The sequence below is a fragment of the Sinocyclocheilus rhinocerous genome, unplaced genomic scaffold, assembly GCF_001515625.1.
Source record: "Sinocyclocheilus rhinocerous isolate Xijiao unplaced genomic scaffold, SAMN03320098_v1.1 scaffold303, whole genome shotgun sequence".
Classification (NCBI taxonomy): Eukaryota; Metazoa; Chordata; class Actinopteri; order Cypriniformes; family Cyprinidae; genus Sinocyclocheilus; species Sinocyclocheilus rhinocerous.
The window spans coordinates 161626-183095 of NW_015656152.1; the positions used below are offsets into that span (position 1 = coordinate 161626).

Sequence of the window (21470 nt, forward strand, 5' to 3'; positions counted from 1 at the left end):
ATTGATATTTTGTTTTCTTTTTAATTTATACACATTAAATATTACATGTATGTAATAAAATGTGTATTTCTATTACAGGTTTAGGTCTTAAATTTCATATAAGGTGGTATTAAAAAGGTCTTAAAAAGTCTTAAATTTAACTTGTTCAAGTCTGCAGAAACCCTGCTTCAGTGTGTCATGCTCACATCTCCTTCTGTTCCTCTGCAGAGAGAGAGGGGAGCTCGTGGAAGCAGCGAGTCCAAAGTTCATCGTGACATTAGATGGAGTTCCCAGTCCGTTAGCAAACCGCACAGATCAGGAGATGGAACCTGAGGACGAGTTCAATACGACCCCTGACTTTCCAGAAAATAATGGACCCAAACCTGCCGTCCACCTCAGACTCGGCACTGACTTTCTAAACACTGGCAGTAAGACGAACATACTCATGTTTTAGAGGTCTTGTAACTTGTACCATGATAACAGTATATATAACAATACAGTTATTTTCTATAAAATGGTAATGGATGTTATGCCAGCTTATTTTGTACTAAACCCGGTTCGGTCTTGTAATTGTAGTCATGTGACTCATCATTTATTCTAGCTGTAGTCAACATTCCTCTCAATTTTTTTCTCTGCTCACCCTCATTCTCTGTCTTTCTCCTGCAGATAGAGAGTTAAATGAGGTGGAGGACATGGATGTAGAGCCGGTTCAGGCTAAACAACAGAAACTTCCAGAACGCTGCAGGTTTTGGCCTGCGTGCAAGAGTGGAGACGAGTGTCTGTACCATCACCCCAACACACAGTGCAAGTGAGAACATATATTATCCCCTCATGACTGAACAAACTCACAATATAAACCCCACGTAACTCACAGCATGGTGGACTAGTCAACCAACTAGTATTTTTACTTTTATTATTTCTTATATTATTTATATTCATTTTATTATTTATTTATCCTAACTTTTTTCTATTCTAATTATTATTTATTTTTCCTTTTTGTAACTTACAACTTGATTTTATTTTATTTTTCCTTTTTTGTATCTTATAACAAGTCAACAACTGACTAGTCTGTTTTATTATTATTTTACTCCGTTTTTCTTTTTCGTTAACTTAGAACTTTTTAGTTTTTTTTCCCCTCCTGATATAATCAGTGGTGCTGGAAATGAGTAATTCATAATAAATTAATAATTTGAGACATGTCGTTCATAGTGATGCATATTATGTAAATATGTTGTTGTTTTTGGTTCTGTTGCAGAATATTTCCCAACTGTAAATTTGGCAACAAGTGTCTGTTCATTCATCCAAACTGTAAGTTTGATGCCAAGTGCACCAAAGCGGACTGTCCATTCACACACGTCAGCCGCAAACTCAGCAGCAACCCGACAAGAGCTGGTGTGTAAGACCAAGATGAAATACATTGGAATGTGTTATAAATGGCTGCTGACATTTGACCTGTGACCTCTGACCCTGCAGAACCAGCTCCAGCCAGCAGCGTGTGCCATTTCTTCCCAGAGTGTAAAAAGCTGGACTGTCCGTTCTACCACCCTAAAGTATTACATCAGCCTGTTTCACTTTGAGGGATTCATTTGTTTTTATTATTATTATGTTTATTAAGTTTAAAAACTCCAACTTCTTTAAAAATGTCAGATAAAAACCCAAAGTAAAAAGTCTGATGTATGTCAACATAAAATCCTCTCATGCTACCGTTCTTATTGTGCATGTTATTCCAAATGTTGGTTTTATGAACCTAATCTCTATATTTTTATGCATTTTAACTTTTTTAAAAAAGTTGCTAAATACATTTTTGTTCATATGCTTCAAGTCCCTCATTTGTTTGTTTTATGCAGCCGTGTAGATTTGCGGCGCAGTGTAAGCGAGCGGGCTGTACTTTCTACCATCCAGCTGTGGCAGTGCCGCCCAGAAGTGCTCTGAAATGGACCAAAACGCAGAACAGGTAGCACAAACTCTCAGGCGACTGCAGCGAAGCCTTTGAAATGTACCTGTGAATCAATCTTGAGTAAAGAGCAATTGTGTTTCTTTTCCCACAGTTGAGAAACACTCAAGTGAATGATCACGGCTGAGCTGCGGCGTTTCTGCGGTTCATGTGGAGCTTTGTCTCTTCTGTCATTCTGATCATTTTTGTTGTGCTTAAGTTTTTTGACTTCTTTTTAAAACAAATTTTTATAAATTGCAAGTTTCTGTAAGCTGTTTACAGAATATATTTGGTGTATTAAATGTCAACAATACACACACACACACACACGAATGTTGTCTTGACTCTGTAAATATGGATCAGTAGCTTAAATATTCACTCGATTCACAATCCCAGCAGTTTTGAAAGCCAAAGTGTGAGACAAACATGCGAGTCAGAGATTCTTTATTTTCCAGTCTAGAGTTCATGATCTTCAGGGTGGTAAAATGAGTTTTATAAATTGCAAGTTTCTGTAAGCTGTTTACAGAATATATTTGGTGTATTAAATGTCAACAATACACACACACACACACGAATGTTGTCTTGACTCTGTAAATATGGATCAGTAGCTTAAATATTCACTCGATTCGCAATCCCAGCAGTTTTGAAAGCCAAAGTGTGAGACAAACATGCGAGTCAGAGATTCTTTATTTTCCAGTCTAGAGTTCATGATCTTCAGGGTGGTAAAGTTCACTCATCAAACGGTAAATGTACGACGGAGCGTTTCCACCGATGTTTGAGATGAACAGAGTGATGAGTTCTGGAGGAACGTAGTCGAATACCGGACCGTGAGCGTTGACCTTAGACAAGATCTCACCTGGAAGAAGAAAACAGAAATTTCATGACAAATGTTGCTCACCATCTTAACAGAGTGAGCGTTGACCTTAGACAAGATCTCACCTGGAAGCAGAAAACAGAAATTTCATGACAAATGTTGCTCACCATCTTAACAGAACGACTTGACTACTGATACAAAAGAAAAGTAAAACTAGTTCTTGTAAAGCAGAATTACACTGATTGTCCATAAACAATGTAGATGAGTTTGTTTCTTCATCAGAACAGATATGAATGGGTGCCGTCAGAATGAGAGACTCGATTAACATCTTCTGAAGTGAAAATTTGGAGGTTGGTAAGAAAGAAATCCATCTTTAAGATGAGAATATTTTACAAGACATTAACTGATGGACTGGAGTGGTGTGGATTACTATGTTTTTATCAGCTGTTTGGACTCTCATTCTGACGGCACCCATTCACTGCAGAGGATCCATTGGTGAGCAAGTGATGTAATGCTACAATTATCCAAATCTGTTTTTGTTTTCTAAATTTTTTGTTGACTATTTCTGTTTTGAGTGTGTTATTTCTTGAGGGTTTTTTAACTTTAACCTTAAATTGTATAAGTGTAAAGTTGTAAATTACTTCATAAAAGGAGTAAAATGTTGCTGAATGACATTACCTTCAGTAAAGGGAAGCACTTCATGTGGTGAAACAAATTTATGAAACGTGTCCTCCTCATTAGGAAACTACAACAAAGATGCAAGTTAAACCTCAAAAGCAGCATTTACAAGATCTTATCTACTGACGTCAATTTTACTAAATCGTGTAAGTGTGATTGTACGGGGGTGTCGGATACCTGCGGCGAGAGCTTGAACATGGGAGCGCAGACGATGAGGGGAGTCGAATGATGTTTGGCAGCCAGAGCCAGTGTGTGAGTGCCATTAACCGCCCGCAGACCCCCGTTAGCCAGAACCGTCTGTGTGCCGATGATCACCTGAACGACACATGCAAGTGATTCAGTCAGGTATTTTTCACCTTCAAGATAGTTCATAAAGAAACTCGAGTCTTTGAATGACTTAACATGAAACAAAAACGATGTTTTAAAATCATAAAACATTTCTAGTGTGATTTTGGATAGTTAATCTATCTGGATTCTTCCATTGGTGCGTCACACATCAATCCTTTGTTTCACCTTATTGACTCTTGACATTACAGCGAAAATGGCCGCGTCTGGGATGACTGTTGTCTCGATGTCCTCTTTGGAAAGACTTGTGGCCATTTCATGCCCCTGATGGACAAAAAAGGACAAAAAAAAAGTTTTAGTTTAGTCAAGTTACTTTGAAGGACCTCAAAATTTACAACAGCACTAAATACACTTGCTTAAAGACCAATATGAAGTTAAACTCTTAAAACATTCATATAAAACTTTTGATATAAATAGACATAAAATAGAAATTATTATTTAGATAATACTATTTAATATTATTTAAATATTATTTATAAAAATTAAATTGTAAACTAATATGTGTTCATTAATAATGATTAAAAAATGTTGGTCAATTTTATTTTTTATTACAGTATAATTTTAAATATCTATTAAAGTTAAATATTAATTATTAATAATTAAATAGGCATTTTAATGTATCATTATTATTAACTTATCATTATGTATTATTAATAATTATAATAATATGTAAAAACGTTATCTAATGTTATTATTAACACATTATTTAATGTTTAATCATATTACATAATGGGTAAACATGCCTTTGTTATTAACTATTTGCTAGTGATGAGAAAGAAGTGTTTTCGAGAGCCGCTTTAGTAAAATGCAATGGATGCAAATATTTACTCACTTGACAGAAGGGTGCACACTCTGCAACCATGACGTGAAATTTGCGTTTCCGCGCTGCGTCTTTCAGGAAAGCTTCCACTGTTCTGGAGCGGCCGATGGTCATGATGACCTCGTTGGAGTGGATGTGTTCCAGCGCCTGCATGGAGATGTTGTCTGTGGTGCCCTCTAAAAATAACAGGCATATTTAGCTTTACAAGAATAATTTAAAAATGCAAAAGCTTCTGATGATCTGGCGTCTATGGATTCTCACCCAGTTCTGTCAGCAGTTCGTTGATGGCTTCAATGACGTTGGCTTTGAGATGAGCGAAGTGCTGTCTGAAGTTGTCCTCGCTGGATCCTCCAGACGTCAGCAGCTTGTGCAGAGACTCCTGCTGATCCGCTTCTTCAGTGCTGCCTCTGGACCTGAGGAGAGACACAGGATATCCAGATGATTCAGATAGTTCACCTCAAAATGAAAAATCTGTCATTATTTACTCACTATCATGTTCCAAAACCAGCATGCTGATATTAAAACCTTAAAGTTACACTGCGTAACTTTTGGCCCTCTAGCGGTTGAAGCATGAAACTGCGCGTTATTTGCGGAGGAACATTGTTTTTGCCTGTTACGCGAGTTGTGCTTCGGCTCCGATATTCTGCGCGCATGAATCTGATGGCGCTGGGCTCACGCTTTATCAGTGCAAATGTCACTAACAACATCAAAACTCGACCAATAATGAAAGAAAGATGGCTATCCAAAACATAGATCTTATAAGCAGGTAGCTTATATGCCGCTGTTGTTTTGACTTGTTGAAATCAGTTGTTTTAATTTAACATTACAGAAGTTTGGCTACTCAAGACGTTAAAAAATACCCATTGCTATTCATATCAGATAACGATGGAAATTATAACTCGGAAAGACTATTTCTAGGAAAAATAGACAAAAGTAGTAAATAATTTAGAGATAGTCATGGTAAACCAACATAAACATTGTTTTGTAAGCCTAGTTAAGGCACAGCAGATGTGATGCTATACAAACTATATGTTGATTCGTGTTTTATTATGGTTAATGTTGCTTTCTCTTTTTGCTTGCCAGCTCTTTTCGGTTCAAGGTTCAACTGTTGTGACTTCAAGCAGGCACCCTATTTTAATATAAATACGCAGGGACAAATTATGCAAATATGTAGTTTCCTTCTAAATCAGACCCGACAACTAGTATAAAAAACGGGGTACAAGCACCAATAGCTCAAATAACCAAATAGGTGATACACCCGCCATGTATCTTTCTAAATGTTATGTTTTTACTACAAAGGCAACGGTCTGGAGTTTCCACTGATAATGTGATTTAGGGTTTGATGAAACCGCTTAGAAAAATACTGTGATAGTTCCAAAAGAGTCCACTGACTTCAAAAAGGAAATCAGGAAATACTCAGGCATTCAAATTGATTTGAATGAAAAGCTTATTCAGTGGCCCCCTCTGGTGGACAACATTACTTTTATAGACCTCATCTGTCATTCACGCTGTGAAAATGCTCAAATTTGATTGGCTGCCATGTTTCTTCGTTTGTCTGAGTGATATTTAAAGAACATGTTAGCCTGTGTGACAAAAATAATGCATATAAAATTTCAACTTCTTGGATAATACAGTTTTCATTCACTCATTTATGTTTAATGTATTAGTGGAAGAGAAGAGGGAATGAAATTATAAGGGCGAATTCGGATCCTGGATGAGTGTCTCACCTCGCATATTCTTCTCGAATGATCTTCAGCACCCTGCGCACCATGTTACCGACGGTGGTCTCAGACGGCTGTGCTGCTGTCATCCGCCTGCCTTCCTTCCGTATGATTTCCATCAGATCACCTGAAAAAAAAAACCACACACACCAGAAACTTCAAGATCCTGTAACCCAGAGGGTGTCAAACTGGGATTGAAATAAATAATAAAAATAGTTGATTACAACCATTAAAATGACTGATTACAATAAATATATTACAATAAATATTTAAAATAAAAATGTAGTAAAATGAACAAATAAACAATAAAATACAACAGTACAGTACTATAGTAAGTAGAAAAAACAATGTTACTTAATAGCAAAATAATAGAATAATATTTTGGACATATTTATAACATTTATTTTTCACCGTATAAGCTGGATTTTTTTACAAGCAAATATATAACCGCCGTTTAAATTTTAGCATGGGGTCCCTCACATGAGGATGATCATGTTTGGAATATAAAATATGAAAGACTGAAAAGCTCTGCTGTAAACCACAGGCACATGCACCACGAAACAGTCAGGCAGAGAATGATGTAAGTAAAGTCGTGTATCGAGCAAGACTGACCAGCGGACAGCGCTCGGGTTTTGATCCGATCTCGAGTGCTTACTCACCGGCGTTGCCCCAGCGGGCCTGCGCGGTGATTCTGCGGAGTAAAGCGGTCGTTTCTCGGGCAGTTTCCGCGGAGCCCCGGAGGGATCCTGCCCCGCTGCCGCAGCGCTTCAGCTCGGACAGAAACGACTCGATTCGCTCGGACAGATCGGTCTCTTTATCCGCGCCGGGCATTTTCACTAATGTCTCAGTAAAGCGCTGATTCTGAACGAATTTCTCCTGACAGCTTGAACACTTACGGAACCAGACAGAAACCTCCTCCGGGTCATCAATCCTGCTCTTCTTCTGTTGTTTAACGGCGATCAGGACTGTGTTGTAACAGCCCCACCAACCGTCCATCCATATCAACACTCGCTCAAGTATTTTCTGTAATGCTATTGAATAGATTATACAAAACAGATTGCTGCATGTAAAACCCACGAAGTAGCCTATTAAAATATTTTGCATAATGCACTGTATATTATTTAGCATTTTAATATATGGCTATAGAAAACATGCTGGTTCTTGATTGTTATCATACTTAAAGTTCATGGTTGGTAAGATTTTTTAATGTTTCAAAAAGAAGTCGTCTCTTCTGCTCACCCTCAGAGTGTCAAAAAAACAGTCATGTTGTGAAATATTATTACAATTGAAAATAACTGATTTCTATTTTAATATATTTTCAAATGTAATTTATTGCTGTGATCAAAGCTGAATTTTCAGCATCATTACTCCAGTCTTCAGTGTCACATGATCCTTCAGAAATCATTCTAATAGGCTCAAGAAACGTTTATTATTATCAATGTTGAAAACAGTTGTGCTGCTTAATATTTGTTGAAGCTGATAAATTTTTTTCATGATTCTTTGATAATAGAAAGTTCAAAGGAACAGAATTTATTTGACAGCATTTATGTATTTGTAACAATGTAAAGGTATTTACTATCAACTTAATGCATCCCTATATATATATAAATACACACACATAGTATATAAAGAATAAAATAAATTTACATATATTGCAGAATGCACTGTTATGATTTTAATGTTATGTGGCTAAATAAAGCATGCTGGACTATTATTATTATATAGAATATTAGGTAGAATTTATTATTTTTAATAGTTTAATAGTTGTTTTATTATTTGGTGTATTTTAATGTCTTTGTTCAAAACATGTAAATATTTTCATTTAAGATGTTCAGATTCTCATCCAGATGACCATGACTAAACTCTCATGTGCTGCTGTAACGGACCAACACTCACAATACTTTACTAACAATCTTTATTGAATGACAAGCCAATTATATTTCCGAAATCCACTTTCACCAAAATTAATTAGAATCAAAAACATTGCCGTTGAAATTGAGTGAACACTGGAACAAAAAATTAAACCACTGGCAGCAAATAATAATAATAAATCTGATCCAAACCCAGGACATGTGTAACCACTATTCCATAAAAGCATTTGAAAAGAAGAGAAAATGAAAAATGACAGTCTAGTTTGATCTGTCAAATACAGGAAGATCCTGCAACAAATCAACCCAGAATTGATGGAGCAGTGATGGCATTTATGCACCTTTAACCTCAGGCCCACTGCAAGAGTTCTGTTGGATTGAACATTTATTCAGTCTGTGGAGAAACTAACAACTAACAATCAACAAATAAAGATTTTATCACAGATGAACTCACACTTTCCCATAATAAGCAAACTAAAAAGAGATTCTGCCCCACAAAATAAAACCGCTTAAAAATTAGTACATTTCTCAAAGTCAGAATGATACATGACAGCTTGAAGCTCTGATGTGCGATCGCTCTCTCTTCACTTGCAGTGAGTGGGACTTCATTTTGATAAAATGGCTTTGCATTACCAAACATAAGTCTTTACAGAAATAATATAGACAGCTAAACACATCACTGTTCATGAGAAACAATCATTCTAGCTTTCCAAATAATAAGCGGAACAGATTACTGTAATTATTAACACACACACACACACACACACACACACACACATTCAATGACCACAAAGTTTCTCTCACAGGAGCATATATTTTATCAGTTATAAGGGCTTCTGCTGTCATTTAGTATAAATACAAGAAAATAAAGCAAAAAAACATTTTTTTTTGAAAAACTGGGTGATTTTTCCAAATGATACTGAACAAGCCTGTATCAAAAATGTACACGCACTGAAAGACAATTTGGCCGCCAAGCATCAATCGCTTCCCAGAGCATTCCCTGATGCACATCCACTCCCAATAAACTTCAGGCCACCCGCAGCGACCGGAATAAATCGCAGAGGCAAAGCAAAATGTCAGGGGCCGGAGATTCTGATGTCAGGAAGAAGTTCTGGGTCCCTGATTGTTCAGGCAGAGTTTACTCAATGAGCTTCTTGGCCTTGAAGAAGCGGCGCAGGTAGAAGACCTGCCACGTGGCCAGACCGATCAGACAGCACATGGAGAAGATGCTGAAGTACAGCACGCGTGTGTTAGTGGACTCTGCAAAACAAGACAGAACGTTAGAGCTCATGTTGCTTCATTTTGCAGACACTTTTAACTGCTTGGAGCTGGAATTAAACTAAAGTGGTATGTTTTGTTGGTTCTTACCATTAGTATCTCTCATCTCCTCCTCTCTCTTCTTCATGTAGGCAAAGTCATTGACAATAGACTCTGAAAGATCTTCCAACCGACGGAGTTCTACTTCCAGGGGCTTCAGTTTTTCGACCTTGGCAATCTGAACAAACGCAGAATAACTTCAGACTGACTAACCAATCAAACCAACAGCTACAAATCTGATTGTAACAGTAAGTGTAAATAATCTCCAAATGCAATATGTGACCCTGGACCACAAAGCGTCCTTAAGGGTCAAATTTTTTTTAAATTGAGATTTATACACCATCTCAAAGCTGAATAAATAAGCTTTCCATTGAAGTATGGTTTGTTAGGATCGGATAACATTAGGCCGAGATACAACTACTTGAAAATCTGGAATCTGAGGGTACAAAAAAATCTAAATATTGAGAAAATCGCCTTTAAAGTTGTCCAAATGAAGTTCTTAGCAATGCATATTAGTAATCAAAAATTAAGTTTGAATATATTTACAGTATGAAATGTACAAAATATCTTCATGGAACATGATCTTTACTTAATATCCTAATGATTTTTGGCATAAAAGAAAAAAGATAATTTTGACACATACTATGTATTTTTGGCTATTGCTACAAATATACCCCAGTTTAAGACTGGTTTTGTGGTCCAGGGTCACATATGTGAATACAGCAGTACAATTAGCCTGATTGGTAGACAGTTGCATGCAGCCTGTTTACACAAATACAGTTATAGGATAGCAATCAGGAATTGTTTATCCATCACTTGTTAACTGTGCAATATTGTGTCTGTGTCTGGCTGAGTTGCTGATGGAAAATCACTATTGATTTTGTGAACGATTGGAGAAGCTACTTAAACACAGTAGTGATCTTGGCCTGAACTCTATCCTGTTGAAGTCTGCCCATCTGTGTCAGATACTCACTTAATGAATGTACTGAATCACATTAAAAGTTTCAATTCAAGATTACATCGCATTCATACAATGTATTTTTGGCTATTGCTACAAATATACCCCAGCGACTTAAGACTGGTTTTGTGCTCCAGGGTCACATATAAGCGACCGTATTGAAGTCTGAGGTCGGTACGGTTTGTTTTTAAGGAAATTACTTCACTTATTGAGCAATTAAATTGCATTAAATTGATCAGAAGTGACAGTAAAGACATTTAGAATATTGTAAAAGACTTCTAATTCCAATACATGTTCTTTTGAACTTTCTAGTCATCAAAGAAACCTGAAAAAAATGTATCATGTGTTCTACAAAAACATTAAGCAGCACAAACATGTTCAACAGTGATGATAATAAATGTTTCTTGAGCAGCTAATCAGTATATCAGAATGATTTCTGAAGGATCATGTGACACTGAAGACTGGAGTAATGATGCTGAAAATTCAGCTTTGATCACAGGAATAAATTACATGTTAAAATATATTCAAATAGAAAAGAGTTGTTTTAAATGGTAATAATATTTCACAATATTACCATTTTTAGTGTATTTTTAATCAAATAAATAAAGCCTTGGTGAGCAGAAGAGACATCTTCAAAAAAAAAAAAGCTAACTTTTGAGCAACTGAGAGAAACTTTTAAGCATGAAAAAACAACGCAAACAAACCTCTTCATAATTTTTGGCCTCAACACCGTGCTTCATGTCCAAGTTGATCTGTTGGTCAGGAACTCTTCCAGTTCCTAATCGGAAGAAAAATGTAAAAATCCAATTAACAAATTCAGAATTCATAGAGCATATCGGTGCTGATTCAGAATCAGATTCGTATTTATCGCCCATCATAGTATCACTTTAAGCTGAACATATGTCAGCCAAGGTGCTATTAAAAAGTCTGCAGATGTGTCAAACACTCACCCATAGGTGACTTGCTCTCGAAGCACACCTCAAACATGTCATAGTCCTCTGTGGTGAAGGCAAACTTGCCTTTGGTTGCATCTTCTTTCACATAGAGGATGTGTCCGGAGGAGTCTGTGATCTAACGGGATCAAAACATTTGATATTCAGTAAAAGCCAAAGAGATTATTACATGTTTATTATAAGGAAGGCCAAAAATATTATAATTAACACTGATCAGTAATGTTTAGTTGTATCTTAATCCAGTGGTTCCCAACACTGGTCCTGGAGGCACCCCAACACTGCACATTTTGCATGTCTCCTTTCTCTGACACACCAATCTCAGGTCTTGGAGTCTCTACTAATGAGCTGATGATCTGAATCAGGTGTGTTTGATTAAGGAGACATGCAAAACATGCAGTGTTGGGGTGCCTCCAGGACCAGGGCTGGGAACCACTGTCTTAATCCATGCACTCTTTCTCTGTCTGTGAGTGTGAATGTAAGACTGACGTGTTACAACTGAATGAGATACGGGTGGAAACATACAAACTACATTCACATTTATTCTTTACACGCGTTATGTGGCTGAATAAAGGCATAACGTCGTTAACACAACTCATTTGATTTATTTAACCAGCTGAATGTTATTAGAAACGAACTAAACTGAACCATTAAATCACCGTCCAACCAGGAAGCGCCATGTAGCACTAACATAAGGCCTTGCGTTTACGCTCACAGAACCGCTAACTATAAACTCCGTCTCCAATCAAGGTAAAGTAGCCTAATTGTTGAATACAACTGTAACCACTGTTTTTGCGAAGATTTAAATCGTTAATCCGGTAGATGTGTGGCGTGACGTCACCTTCAGGTTGGTTTTCGTGTTCGGCTGCTCGATGATCTCGTATTCTCCGGTAACGAGCACGTCTTTATGGATCTCCTCCCGTAGACACTTTCTGCTGCGCACCGGCAGGTAGAATGAGATCGACACGACGGACTGAACCACAAACGACAGTGAGAGCGAGAGCAAGAGCACACGGAGCCGCGCCATGACGAGCTGATCGCTCCACTACTGCAGGCCCGGGTCGAGCTGCGCACTGCGCCTGCGCTTGTCTCCGCGCATGCGCACTGACTCTGCGATTCTCTGTGAGTCTAGAGCGCCCTCTCGTGGAGACGCAGGGAGTAGCACAGACCTCTCTAAAACACGTTGCACATGAACAAAAATGTTTTTTATTCGTTTACTTTTCGAGAAGTTTTATGCAATCATTCACAACTCTGTTGTTGATTACAAAGAGAATTTTCAGTGTCACATGATCCTTCAGAAATCATTCCTATATGCTGATTTGCTGCTCAAGAAACATTTACTATTTATTATTATCAATGTTAAAAGCAGTTTTTGCTGCTTAACATTTTTGTGGAAACAATGATACCACTCAAGCATTTGTGGTAAGATTTTAAAAAAGTAATTAATAAATTAATTTCATTCATCATACATTAAAGCGATGAAAAGTGAGTGTAGACATTTAAAATGTTTCAAAAGATTTCTATTTAATAAATGCTTTAATACAGCACAACTGTTTTCAACATTGATAATAATCAGAAATGTTTCTTGAGCATCAAATCAAATTGTAATGATTTCTGAAGGATCATGTGGCACTGAAGACTGGAGGAATGATGCTGAAAATTCAGCTTTGCATCACAGGAATAAATAACATGTTATAATATATTCAAATAGAAAACTTTTTTATTGTAAAAAAAAAAAAATTCACAGTATTGCTGTTTTTACTTTATTCTGATCAAATAAATTCAGCCTTGATGAGTAGAAGAGATTTATTGCAAGATCATTAATAATTAATGTTTTCAAACTTTAATAACAACAATTCTATTAATACTTTTATTATAATCAGAATCAGAATCAGAAGATATTATTAATTATTATCATGATTATTAAATGCTGCTTTTTATTTTTACAGGACAATAGTATGTATTATTATAAGATATATATTTTAATGTGCTAAAGTATATATGTATTTTTAATAGCAAGTGCCGGGGGCGTGGCTTGGGGCGTGGTTAGATTTTCCTGCTTTATTTGTCTCTAAGCTGATCACATGCTTGATTTTGGGGGCCCTTAGCTTTTGGGGGCTCAAGACGGTCGCCTACCTTGGCCTAACATTTTTTAAAATTGGGTATTAATAAATGTTCACCTTATGATTATTGCTGATGCCTCTAGTAATTAATTATGTGTCTGATTTTTAATTTACAGCATATTTTGGGTTTATTTTAAGCAAGCTATATAGTATTTTTTAAACAATAGTTAAGTTAAATAAAACTACCCAGAAGATTGGATTAAACATTTAACCCAACCGCTGGGTCAAAACAACCCAGTCGCTGGGTTTGTCCATATTTTACCCAGCGCTGGGTTGTATTTAACCCAGCATTTTTTAGAGTGTATAGTGGCTTGTAGCTGTCAGATATATGGTTTCACTGTGTGAGTTGTTGAATGTTAAATTAAGTGTTTTTTAATGGAAAAAGACTAATTTCAACATTGAAAACATGCACTGTGAGTCTGTGACACTACTGTGACTAAAGATTTTATTTTTAAGTGTTAAGATATTGTGATCTGTGCATTATTAGCAACTACTTTTGTATTTATTTATTTAATAGGTAACAGCCATAAATATTTAAATTTAAATTTCTTTCCCATTAATGAATTCAATTGATGTATATGGACAAACACAGTGTGTGTATTCTGGTTAGAAAGTGCCCTCATTAAAGGGGTCATATGATGCGATTTTCAATTTTTCCTTTCTCTTTGGAGTGTTACAAGCTCTTGGAAATACCCCTGAAAATATAGCATATTTATATTGTCATTTTTTGTTGCACTATATTTTTTTTTGTCTTGTCATTGACACAATATTATCAACCTGCTCAGGTAACTTTGGAGATTTGGTCATAACAGACCAATTAAAAAGTCAGACCTGCATTTGTTTGGAGAATTATTTTAATTCTGAAAATCAGAGGTCCTAATAGGTCCTTGCTTTAAAGCCAACACTGTAAAATTTTAATTTTAACTCTAACCGACTGTAAATATGCTCCAGTAAAATCATGTTATTTAGTTATTAGCAGGGACGGCACTAAGGGGTGGGCTAAAGGGGCTGAAGCACTGTCACTGTGAAGCAACAAATATATTATATATTAGATATTAATTATAGAATTATATGCAGTCTTCCTAGGACACACACGCATGTAGAGTGATTATATGAACAGTTTGGTTAGCATGGTCATGGTCCATAAAAACAGCTTCTTCGTTCCTGATTGAATGAATCAGTCATTTTGAAATAATTGATTGAATAAATGACTCAGCGACTCGACTCACTTATTAAAACAGTCGCTTGCAGCCATCTTTACTGGTCATTTTAGTTTCATATTTAAAAGTATCATTCAAATAAATAAATAAATAAAATAAATGTATACCCTGGATGGTTAATTAGGCCTATACTTTGCTTTAAAAATAAATAAATAAATAAAGCCACTTAGTCAATGTAACTTTTAAACATAATCATATTAACTTTTAAGCATTATTATAGAAATAACCCACTAAACCTTAAGAATAACCCAACAAGCAATTCAAAATGTTTAACCCAGATATTGGGTACAGTAAACAACCCTACGGTTTTTAGAGTGTAGAAAAATATTAATTAATTTGCTTAATTAATTGCTTAATTAATCCTGCTGCTAGCTAAATTTCACATAAACAAAATTTACTTGCTCTAAATCTCTCTTTATTCAAAGTTTATCTAGACAAGTATATGGAAACTATCTAAATAAGAGTTCTGTCATGTTGTAGAGCCCTTGTTCACTTTTAAACAGGTTATAAGATTTAGAGTAGGTTGGACACTAGGTGGTGCTTTGGAGTAATTTTCACTATAAGCTACTGTCTACTACACAACGCAAGGCTGTCTAATTCTAACATTCCGTCTTTTTTCCGATAAAGCACCATTCTCACATCAATTTCAAAATCAGTGGAAAATTTTTTTAGGTAGGGCGCCACATCCAACAATTTTAGCATATATCTGTGTTGAGATGTGCTGGAGTTGCGTTTGGTCTCGTGCTGTATCATGACCCATGTCAGTTTCGTGCACTTGCTTGGCCCTTTTTTGTGATAAACAAAGTGTGTTCAAAAGCCAGCAAAAGACTCGAACAGTGTAAAGAAGTGAAGTTATTAAACGTAATTTCGGGAGGAGTACGCCCATCTAATATTCCAATTATAAAACCAGCATCTTGCCTCTTCCTGTTGTTAGTTCTTTCGGCATCCCTCCTCCTCCCCTTCTCCTCCTTTTTTGTACAGTTTTGCCTGTTATAGAGGGGCAATCGGAGCTCGAGTAGAATATCCTCTCTAAGCCCCTCAATAACAGACAGCAAGCCAAATCTGTTTACCACTTACGCTAAGATTATATGGGCACACAAACTCTGAAATACTCTTTAAGAGAAGCAGTCAATCAGCTGAAGTTAAAAGCAGTGTGTAAGTGTATTTATTTTCTTATTGAGACCCCAGAGGAAAGAAAAATCAAAAGTGAGATCTCAAATATTTCTCCTAGACAGAAATGGTTACTTTAAGATCGAATGCAGATTTTTGTTTGAGTCTCCTGCTTCTCAAACTTGTCTCTTGAGACAAAAACTCTAACACTCTCATATTTGTCTCCTTTAAAGTTTTAGAAAAGACCTCATCATCATCATCCACACTGCTCAGATTTTTCTCCTTAGAGACACCGGATCCCTCACATTTGTCTCCTTTAAAGCTTTAGAAAAGATATAGTGAAGTGAAGTGACATGTGGCCAAGTATGGTGACCCATACTAGGAATTAGTGCTCTGCATTTATCCCATCCAAAGTGCGCACACACACACAGCAGTGAACACACACCCGGAGCAGTGGGCAGCCAAAGTCATCTTATGATTTACAGTAAGCAGACATTCATAATAGATGCAAATTTACATTTCATGTATATATGCTAGATTAATTATATATATATATGTGTACCATTTTTGGAAATTAAAAAAAAGAGTCAAAACTGTAAACAGACATTCATAATAGATGCAAATTTACATTTCATGTAATTTTACAGTACAATATAGTTAAATGTAAACTGACCCGTAAACTGACATTCCCAGAATTCCCTGAGTGACACTTTGCATTTGATGGTATTTAAATAATTGTGTTTTCTTACATTAGGGTTTTATGTTACAACATATGTTGTTTACTCAAAGTTTATTCTTTATTTTAGTTTCATGTGTGTTACCATGATGGTGTTTTGCAATTTTGTTGTGTTAGTGACACTGTGCACTTTCTATATATTAGTATTTACCTCGGCTTGTGGAAAGGCTACTTGTGATGAACTTTGATTTTTCATTGTGCTTTCTCTTTTGTTATTATGGTGGTTGTCAGTTCATATTAAAGGTACAAAACAGATTTTATTAGCAGTGTGGCCTTGATTTACCGGTTTAAAATGTAATTATGTTATGTAAATTACAATTTTAAACTGTAAAATGTACAGATTGTGCTGTAAATATGATTTTTTTTTTTTCCCCTTCCCCGAGGTCACGAATTACATAAATTATAAATGATAATATACTTGATTTCACCCTGTTCTTGCCATAAAAATAGAACTTTCTTTATCTATTTCACTTAAAACTTCTTTGTTAATTTGTTACGTATATTATATTTTAAATGTGTGTGTATATATTTCTCACTTTAAATGTGTGTTCATTTATTAATTTCAATCATTTGAGTGCATAGGATGTTACATGGGATGATTGAATGAAGCCCGAATGTTTTCAGTAGAAAAAAAAACATATAACAATTTTAAACTGTAAAATGTACAGATTGTGCTGTAAATATGATTTTTTTTTTTAAATGTATTTTCTGGCATCAACAGCTGCCAGGTCTTTTTTCTGTAAAAATGAAAGGATTCTTTTTTTACAGTGAAGGCTTTGTGGACTTTAGATCATGTTTGGCATCATGTGATTATACAGACAGCTTCTCATATTTATTACTGTATATGATCTCTGGGTGAAAGGTTGTCCGGTCTGCCTACTATCAATATCCAGTAGTGACCCTATAACAGCCTTTATAAATGTGTCTTTGTCTAAATAATCAGGCACTCTTCTCGTGCCTTAGTTTGGTAATTATCCACCAGATGATGTAGAAAATGGTGGCAATCCAACTGTGTGTCTCTATCAGTGAGGGAGCAGTGCATTATGGTCTTATCTTTAGCCTGGATTCTCTCTGCCTTTTCTCCAGCTTTTTTTCCTCTGCTCTCCAGCATACGTTGCCTGTCTGTTTCCTCCCCTGGGCTGCAGCATCGACGCAGATTGGCGTCACCGTGTGCTAATTTTACTGCTGTTGATGCTGATGGTGAAGGCAGTGCACCTGCTATTTCTGTCTCTGCCTCTCTCTGGGGTCTGCCAATTGTATTAATAGACAGGGAATTATTACATACTACGTGATTTCACGTCAGGGCCACTATCTCACTGACTGGCTGTGTCTGCTGTTGGAGATACAAAGCAGTAGTTTTGAGCTTTACCTTTATAAATGCAATGCTTAACATTTTATTCAGTCTTGCATAAGAATTTCATTTTGTTCTGTCAGTATCTTTCTTTTCCTCATTTTTTAAAATCATTTTAATAGCCACTGACTGAATTTAACAGTAAATCAGCATTAAAAAGGAAGAAGATCCTCACGTTCTTGAGGTCCCTTATTGTTAAGTGTGCAACCGCGATAAGGGTGAAACGGGAAGGAAGTGACCCAAACGTTATGGCGTGATTGCGTCACAGTCTCTTACGCACATGAACAACATCATTTCCGCTGTAATTTCTTAGGGCAGCAATATATTCTAGATAAAATAATGCAAACTAATCGCAAGGGCTCTGGTTATTGGTTTAGATGAATCTTGACACATTTATGATTTATTCAGATCCACGATTTGGTGTTTATCAGTACATGTGATCACCCAAAAAACACAAAGGATCATAGTTTAAACATTAATAGGAAATCTTTATGCATCATCCATCCTTAAGGTGTGGTTTGAATCATATAGTTCATTCTCAGGCCAAAACATAACCATGGAAAGATTGTGAAACTTGCTAGTCTACCTGAACTTACTAGTTACTACCAAGTCGGTGCGTTTTTTTTTTTTTTTTTTTTAAAGAAGTCTCACCGAGACAGCATTTATTTGATCAAAACTTCAGTTTGAAAACTGTACAATTATGATATATTACTATCTAAAATAACTGTTTTGCGTTTGAATATTTTGAAATATAATTTGTTATAAGTTATAAATGTTTTTAGTGTCACGTCTGATCAATGCATCCTTGCTTAATAAAAATCCAGAAAAATCAATGATTGATAATGTACTTGAGGCATGTTAAGTCCCGTCAGTAAATCTTGCTAATAAAGCAACAAACAATGAGCTCACATGAACAAAAACAAATCATTTTTGATACATTTAATATTTATTATTTCTAGTTTTGCAAACAATTCGCAAGTTCACATTTCAGTACAAAAATAAAAATCCCATAAATTAAACGGACTACGTTTTCACAGAAAACTTCATACTTGGACGTTAGACCATTTAATGCAATGGTTAGGCAGCACACATTCGAGTAAATAAAATTTACACATTCAGAAATCAACCATAAAGGCAAAACATATCAGTTTTCTATTGCTCAGAACACACTAATACAACAACTCAAATCTAGCACCTGTAAACAAAAAAAAACAACAACTTTATTATTAGTTTAACAATATTAACTAGATCATTAATGCAAAATCAGTTAATCCATGCTTATCTTGCTACATTTGGCAGGCATGTATGGTTCAGATAAATATAGGAAGCAATAACGATTGCTTGATATAGTCAGTTCCATAGCCCTGCAATACCATTTTATTTCAAGTTGTGTGTCCGAAATAGAAATTCTTAGTGTCTGTAGTGAATTCTCAAAGAGTGAGGAGGGTTGAGGAATTCAAGGAGTTGGATGATTGGTCATTGCTGCTGCTGCCCCGCCGGTGCACAGGCCCACAAGTGGGGAAGACGTCGTTTTCTGGGTAGGTGAACATAAAGGAAGACGTATAGGTGGTGCAGGCCGGGGTGCAGGTGACGACGGGCGTGCAAAGGGGCTCCAGGTCGTTGTTAGCAGACGTGTAGAGCGGCTCCCAGTCTTGAGCATACAGAGAGCTAGACAGGTCCACGTCGGGGACCGAGCGAGCCGTTTCCAGCTCGACTTTGGCCAAGAGCTCCAGAGACTCCTCCAGGGTGGGCTCCAGGTCTGAGATCTTCACCGTGGAGCTGAAGCTGTCGGTGGAGGCCATGCTGGAGTACAGCGAGCTGCTGGAAGAGGTCATAACCGGTGCGTTTGGTGTGGAGACCACGGAGGTAGTGATGCTGTGGATCTCAGGGGCCGAAGCGGCGGGGATGGGGGAGACAGAGCTGGCGGACGTCTCGGCGGGGATCTTGCAGGTGGGTTTGTGTGCGGCGAGAATGAACTCTAACCTCTCTTTCTCTTTGAGCAGGTTGGCGATGTCATTTTGAAGGACGGATTTCTCGTCCTCAAGTTGGTCAGTTTCCTGTTTTAGAAAAAACAAATACCGTCAGATTGATAGACACTAAACATTAGCTTTCATACTATGCTATATGAAGCGTTTTCACAGAGATCTGCAAAATACTTACAGATTGCAGCGTATCGGTGAGCTCTCGTCTTCGGTTGCGGCATTTTGCGGCAGCCATCTTATTTCGCTCACGACGGACTCTTTTCTTCTCTTCCTCCTCTGAAGAAATCTGTGGAAGCAATAACAGGGCAATTTTACTTTCTGAACTGTGTGAACTAATAAACAGATACAGTAGGTGCACTGGCTGACCAGTCGTAAAAAAAAAAAAACTCAATTGCATTGTTTACCTGCTCAACTCTGACTCTCTTGTTGGAGTTGGGGGATTTAGTTCCTGTGACCCTCATTTTGGGGTAAGGGTCTGGGTTGTAAGATCGAGCTCCGCCGTTGGAGGGCGCAACAGATGAACTCATGGGCTGAACCATCCACTGCAGGTCCGGGCATGAAGAGATCGCGGTTACGGTTGGCACGAAAGAGGCACTTGAGACACTCAGGTCTGTGAACTCCTAAAATGCAAATAAGAAATAATTTAATATATGGCAGGTATTGTATATTATTAAAAATGTATATTTAAAAAATATATACTGTATATAGTAGGCCTATGTTATATATAATATAGTCTAGTAATACATTAAAAAAAACATTATTACTCATACTTTGAACACTATACATAAACTATAAATAAACTACAAAATAAATAATCACTTATGCTGAATAATTCTAAATGAATAATGATAATTGTCATAAATACCTTAGTCTGGTTGAGCGGGTAATACGCGACGCTCTCGCCGCTCGGCGACGCCGTGCTGCACCGGGAAGACGCGTCACAGTCGGCGTTAAGGCTAGTGAACATCATCCTGTCCAGTGTCGAGAAGCAAGAGCTATCCAGCGCTAATATATCCAGAAAGTTAAAGAGGTTTCAAAAGCCGCGGTCTGCTAGTTCCCTGTTCGTCTGCTGTTCTTCTCTCTGTCGGTATGCAAAGTTTGACTGCCGAGTTACAGCGCTCGCGGGGTTTATATGGCAGTCTGTGACTGACGTCAAAGGGAGGGCGGTGCGACGCGCTGCCAGTGTTTGCATAGAAACATTAGAAAACACGTCTTCGTGAGCGCGTTTTGCTGGATACGTAATCAATACATTACTCATACAAACTTATAACCTTAATACATAACAAAATGTTTGCAAAAAGCGTTCGTAGATGAATATTCTGAAAGAAAACGAAGTGGAATACATGACGTTAGCAGGGTATCCCACGACGTCATTTACCTTATATGGAAAACATCCTGAAGAGGCGGAGTGCTGATGGGAAACACTCTGTGCAGTGTAAAGCATTAAGTACAGATACTTCGAGAATACTTCATTGTTTTCATAAACAACTTATAAACTACAGCAGTATTCAATTATGTTATCAGTTCTAATGTCACCGCATTACTATAAATGCAGTTAGTGTAAT

The 21470-nt window shown here is 36.8% G+C and overlaps 4 protein-coding genes across 5 annotated transcripts in view; 1 reads left to right on the forward strand and 3 right to left on the reverse strand.

Moving 5' to 3' along the window:
- The window catches only part of zc3h14 (zinc finger CCCH-type containing 14), a 10417-nt gene extending 8310 nt beyond the window's left edge, over positions 1-2107 (forward strand). For both annotated transcript variants that reach the window (XM_016526757.1, XM_016526758.1), the window contains exons 12-17: positions 208-407; positions 646-787; positions 1235-1371; positions 1453-1529; positions 1827-1933; positions 2028-2107. In XM_016526757.1, coding sequence (XP_016382243.1) covers positions 208-407; positions 646-787; positions 1235-1371; positions 1453-1529; positions 1827-1933; positions 2028-2031 — 667 coding nt within the window. In that variant the 3' untranslated portion in view covers positions 2032-2107. The remainder of the gene's footprint in view (positions 1-207; positions 408-645; positions 788-1234; positions 1372-1452; positions 1530-1826; positions 1934-2027) is intronic.
- A 295-nt stretch (positions 2108-2402) lies between these two features.
- eif2b2 (eukaryotic translation initiation factor 2B, subunit 2 beta) lies at positions 2403-7301 on the reverse strand. Its single transcript, XM_016526760.1, has 8 exons — positions 6950-7301; positions 6297-6417; positions 4831-4982; positions 4582-4745; positions 3918-4013; positions 3582-3719; positions 3405-3471; positions 2403-2768 (listed from the first exon to the last, which is right to left on the reverse strand). The coding sequence occupies exons 1-8, from the start codon at positions 7284-7286 to the stop codon at positions 2611-2613; spliced, it is 1233 nt and encodes a 410-aa protein (XP_016382246.1). The 5' UTR covers positions 7287-7301; the 3' UTR covers positions 2403-2610.
- Positions 7302-8579: 1278 nt separating this feature from the next.
- On the reverse strand, positions 8580-12478 carry tmed10 (transmembrane p24 trafficking protein 10). Its single transcript, XM_016526761.1, has 5 exons — positions 12225-12478; positions 11384-11504; positions 11138-11211; positions 9527-9653; positions 8580-9418 (listed from the first exon to the last, which is right to left on the reverse strand). Exons 1-5 carry the CDS (start codon positions 12408-12410, stop codon positions 9297-9299), a joined length of 630 nt encoding a protein of 209 aa, XP_016382247.1. The 5' UTR covers positions 12411-12478; the 3' UTR covers positions 8580-9296.
- Positions 12479-18857: 6379 nt separating this feature from the next.
- On the reverse strand, positions 18858-21018 carry fosab (v-fos FBJ murine osteosarcoma viral oncogene homolog Ab). Its single transcript, XM_016526762.1, has 4 exons — positions 20771-21018; positions 20310-20525; positions 20084-20191; positions 18858-19980 (listed from the first exon to the last, which is right to left on the reverse strand). Exons 1-4 carry the CDS (start codon positions 20873-20875, stop codon positions 19354-19356), a joined length of 1056 nt encoding a protein of 351 aa, XP_016382248.1. The 5' UTR covers positions 20876-21018; the 3' UTR covers positions 18858-19353.
- Positions 21019-21470: the final 452 nt, after the last annotated feature.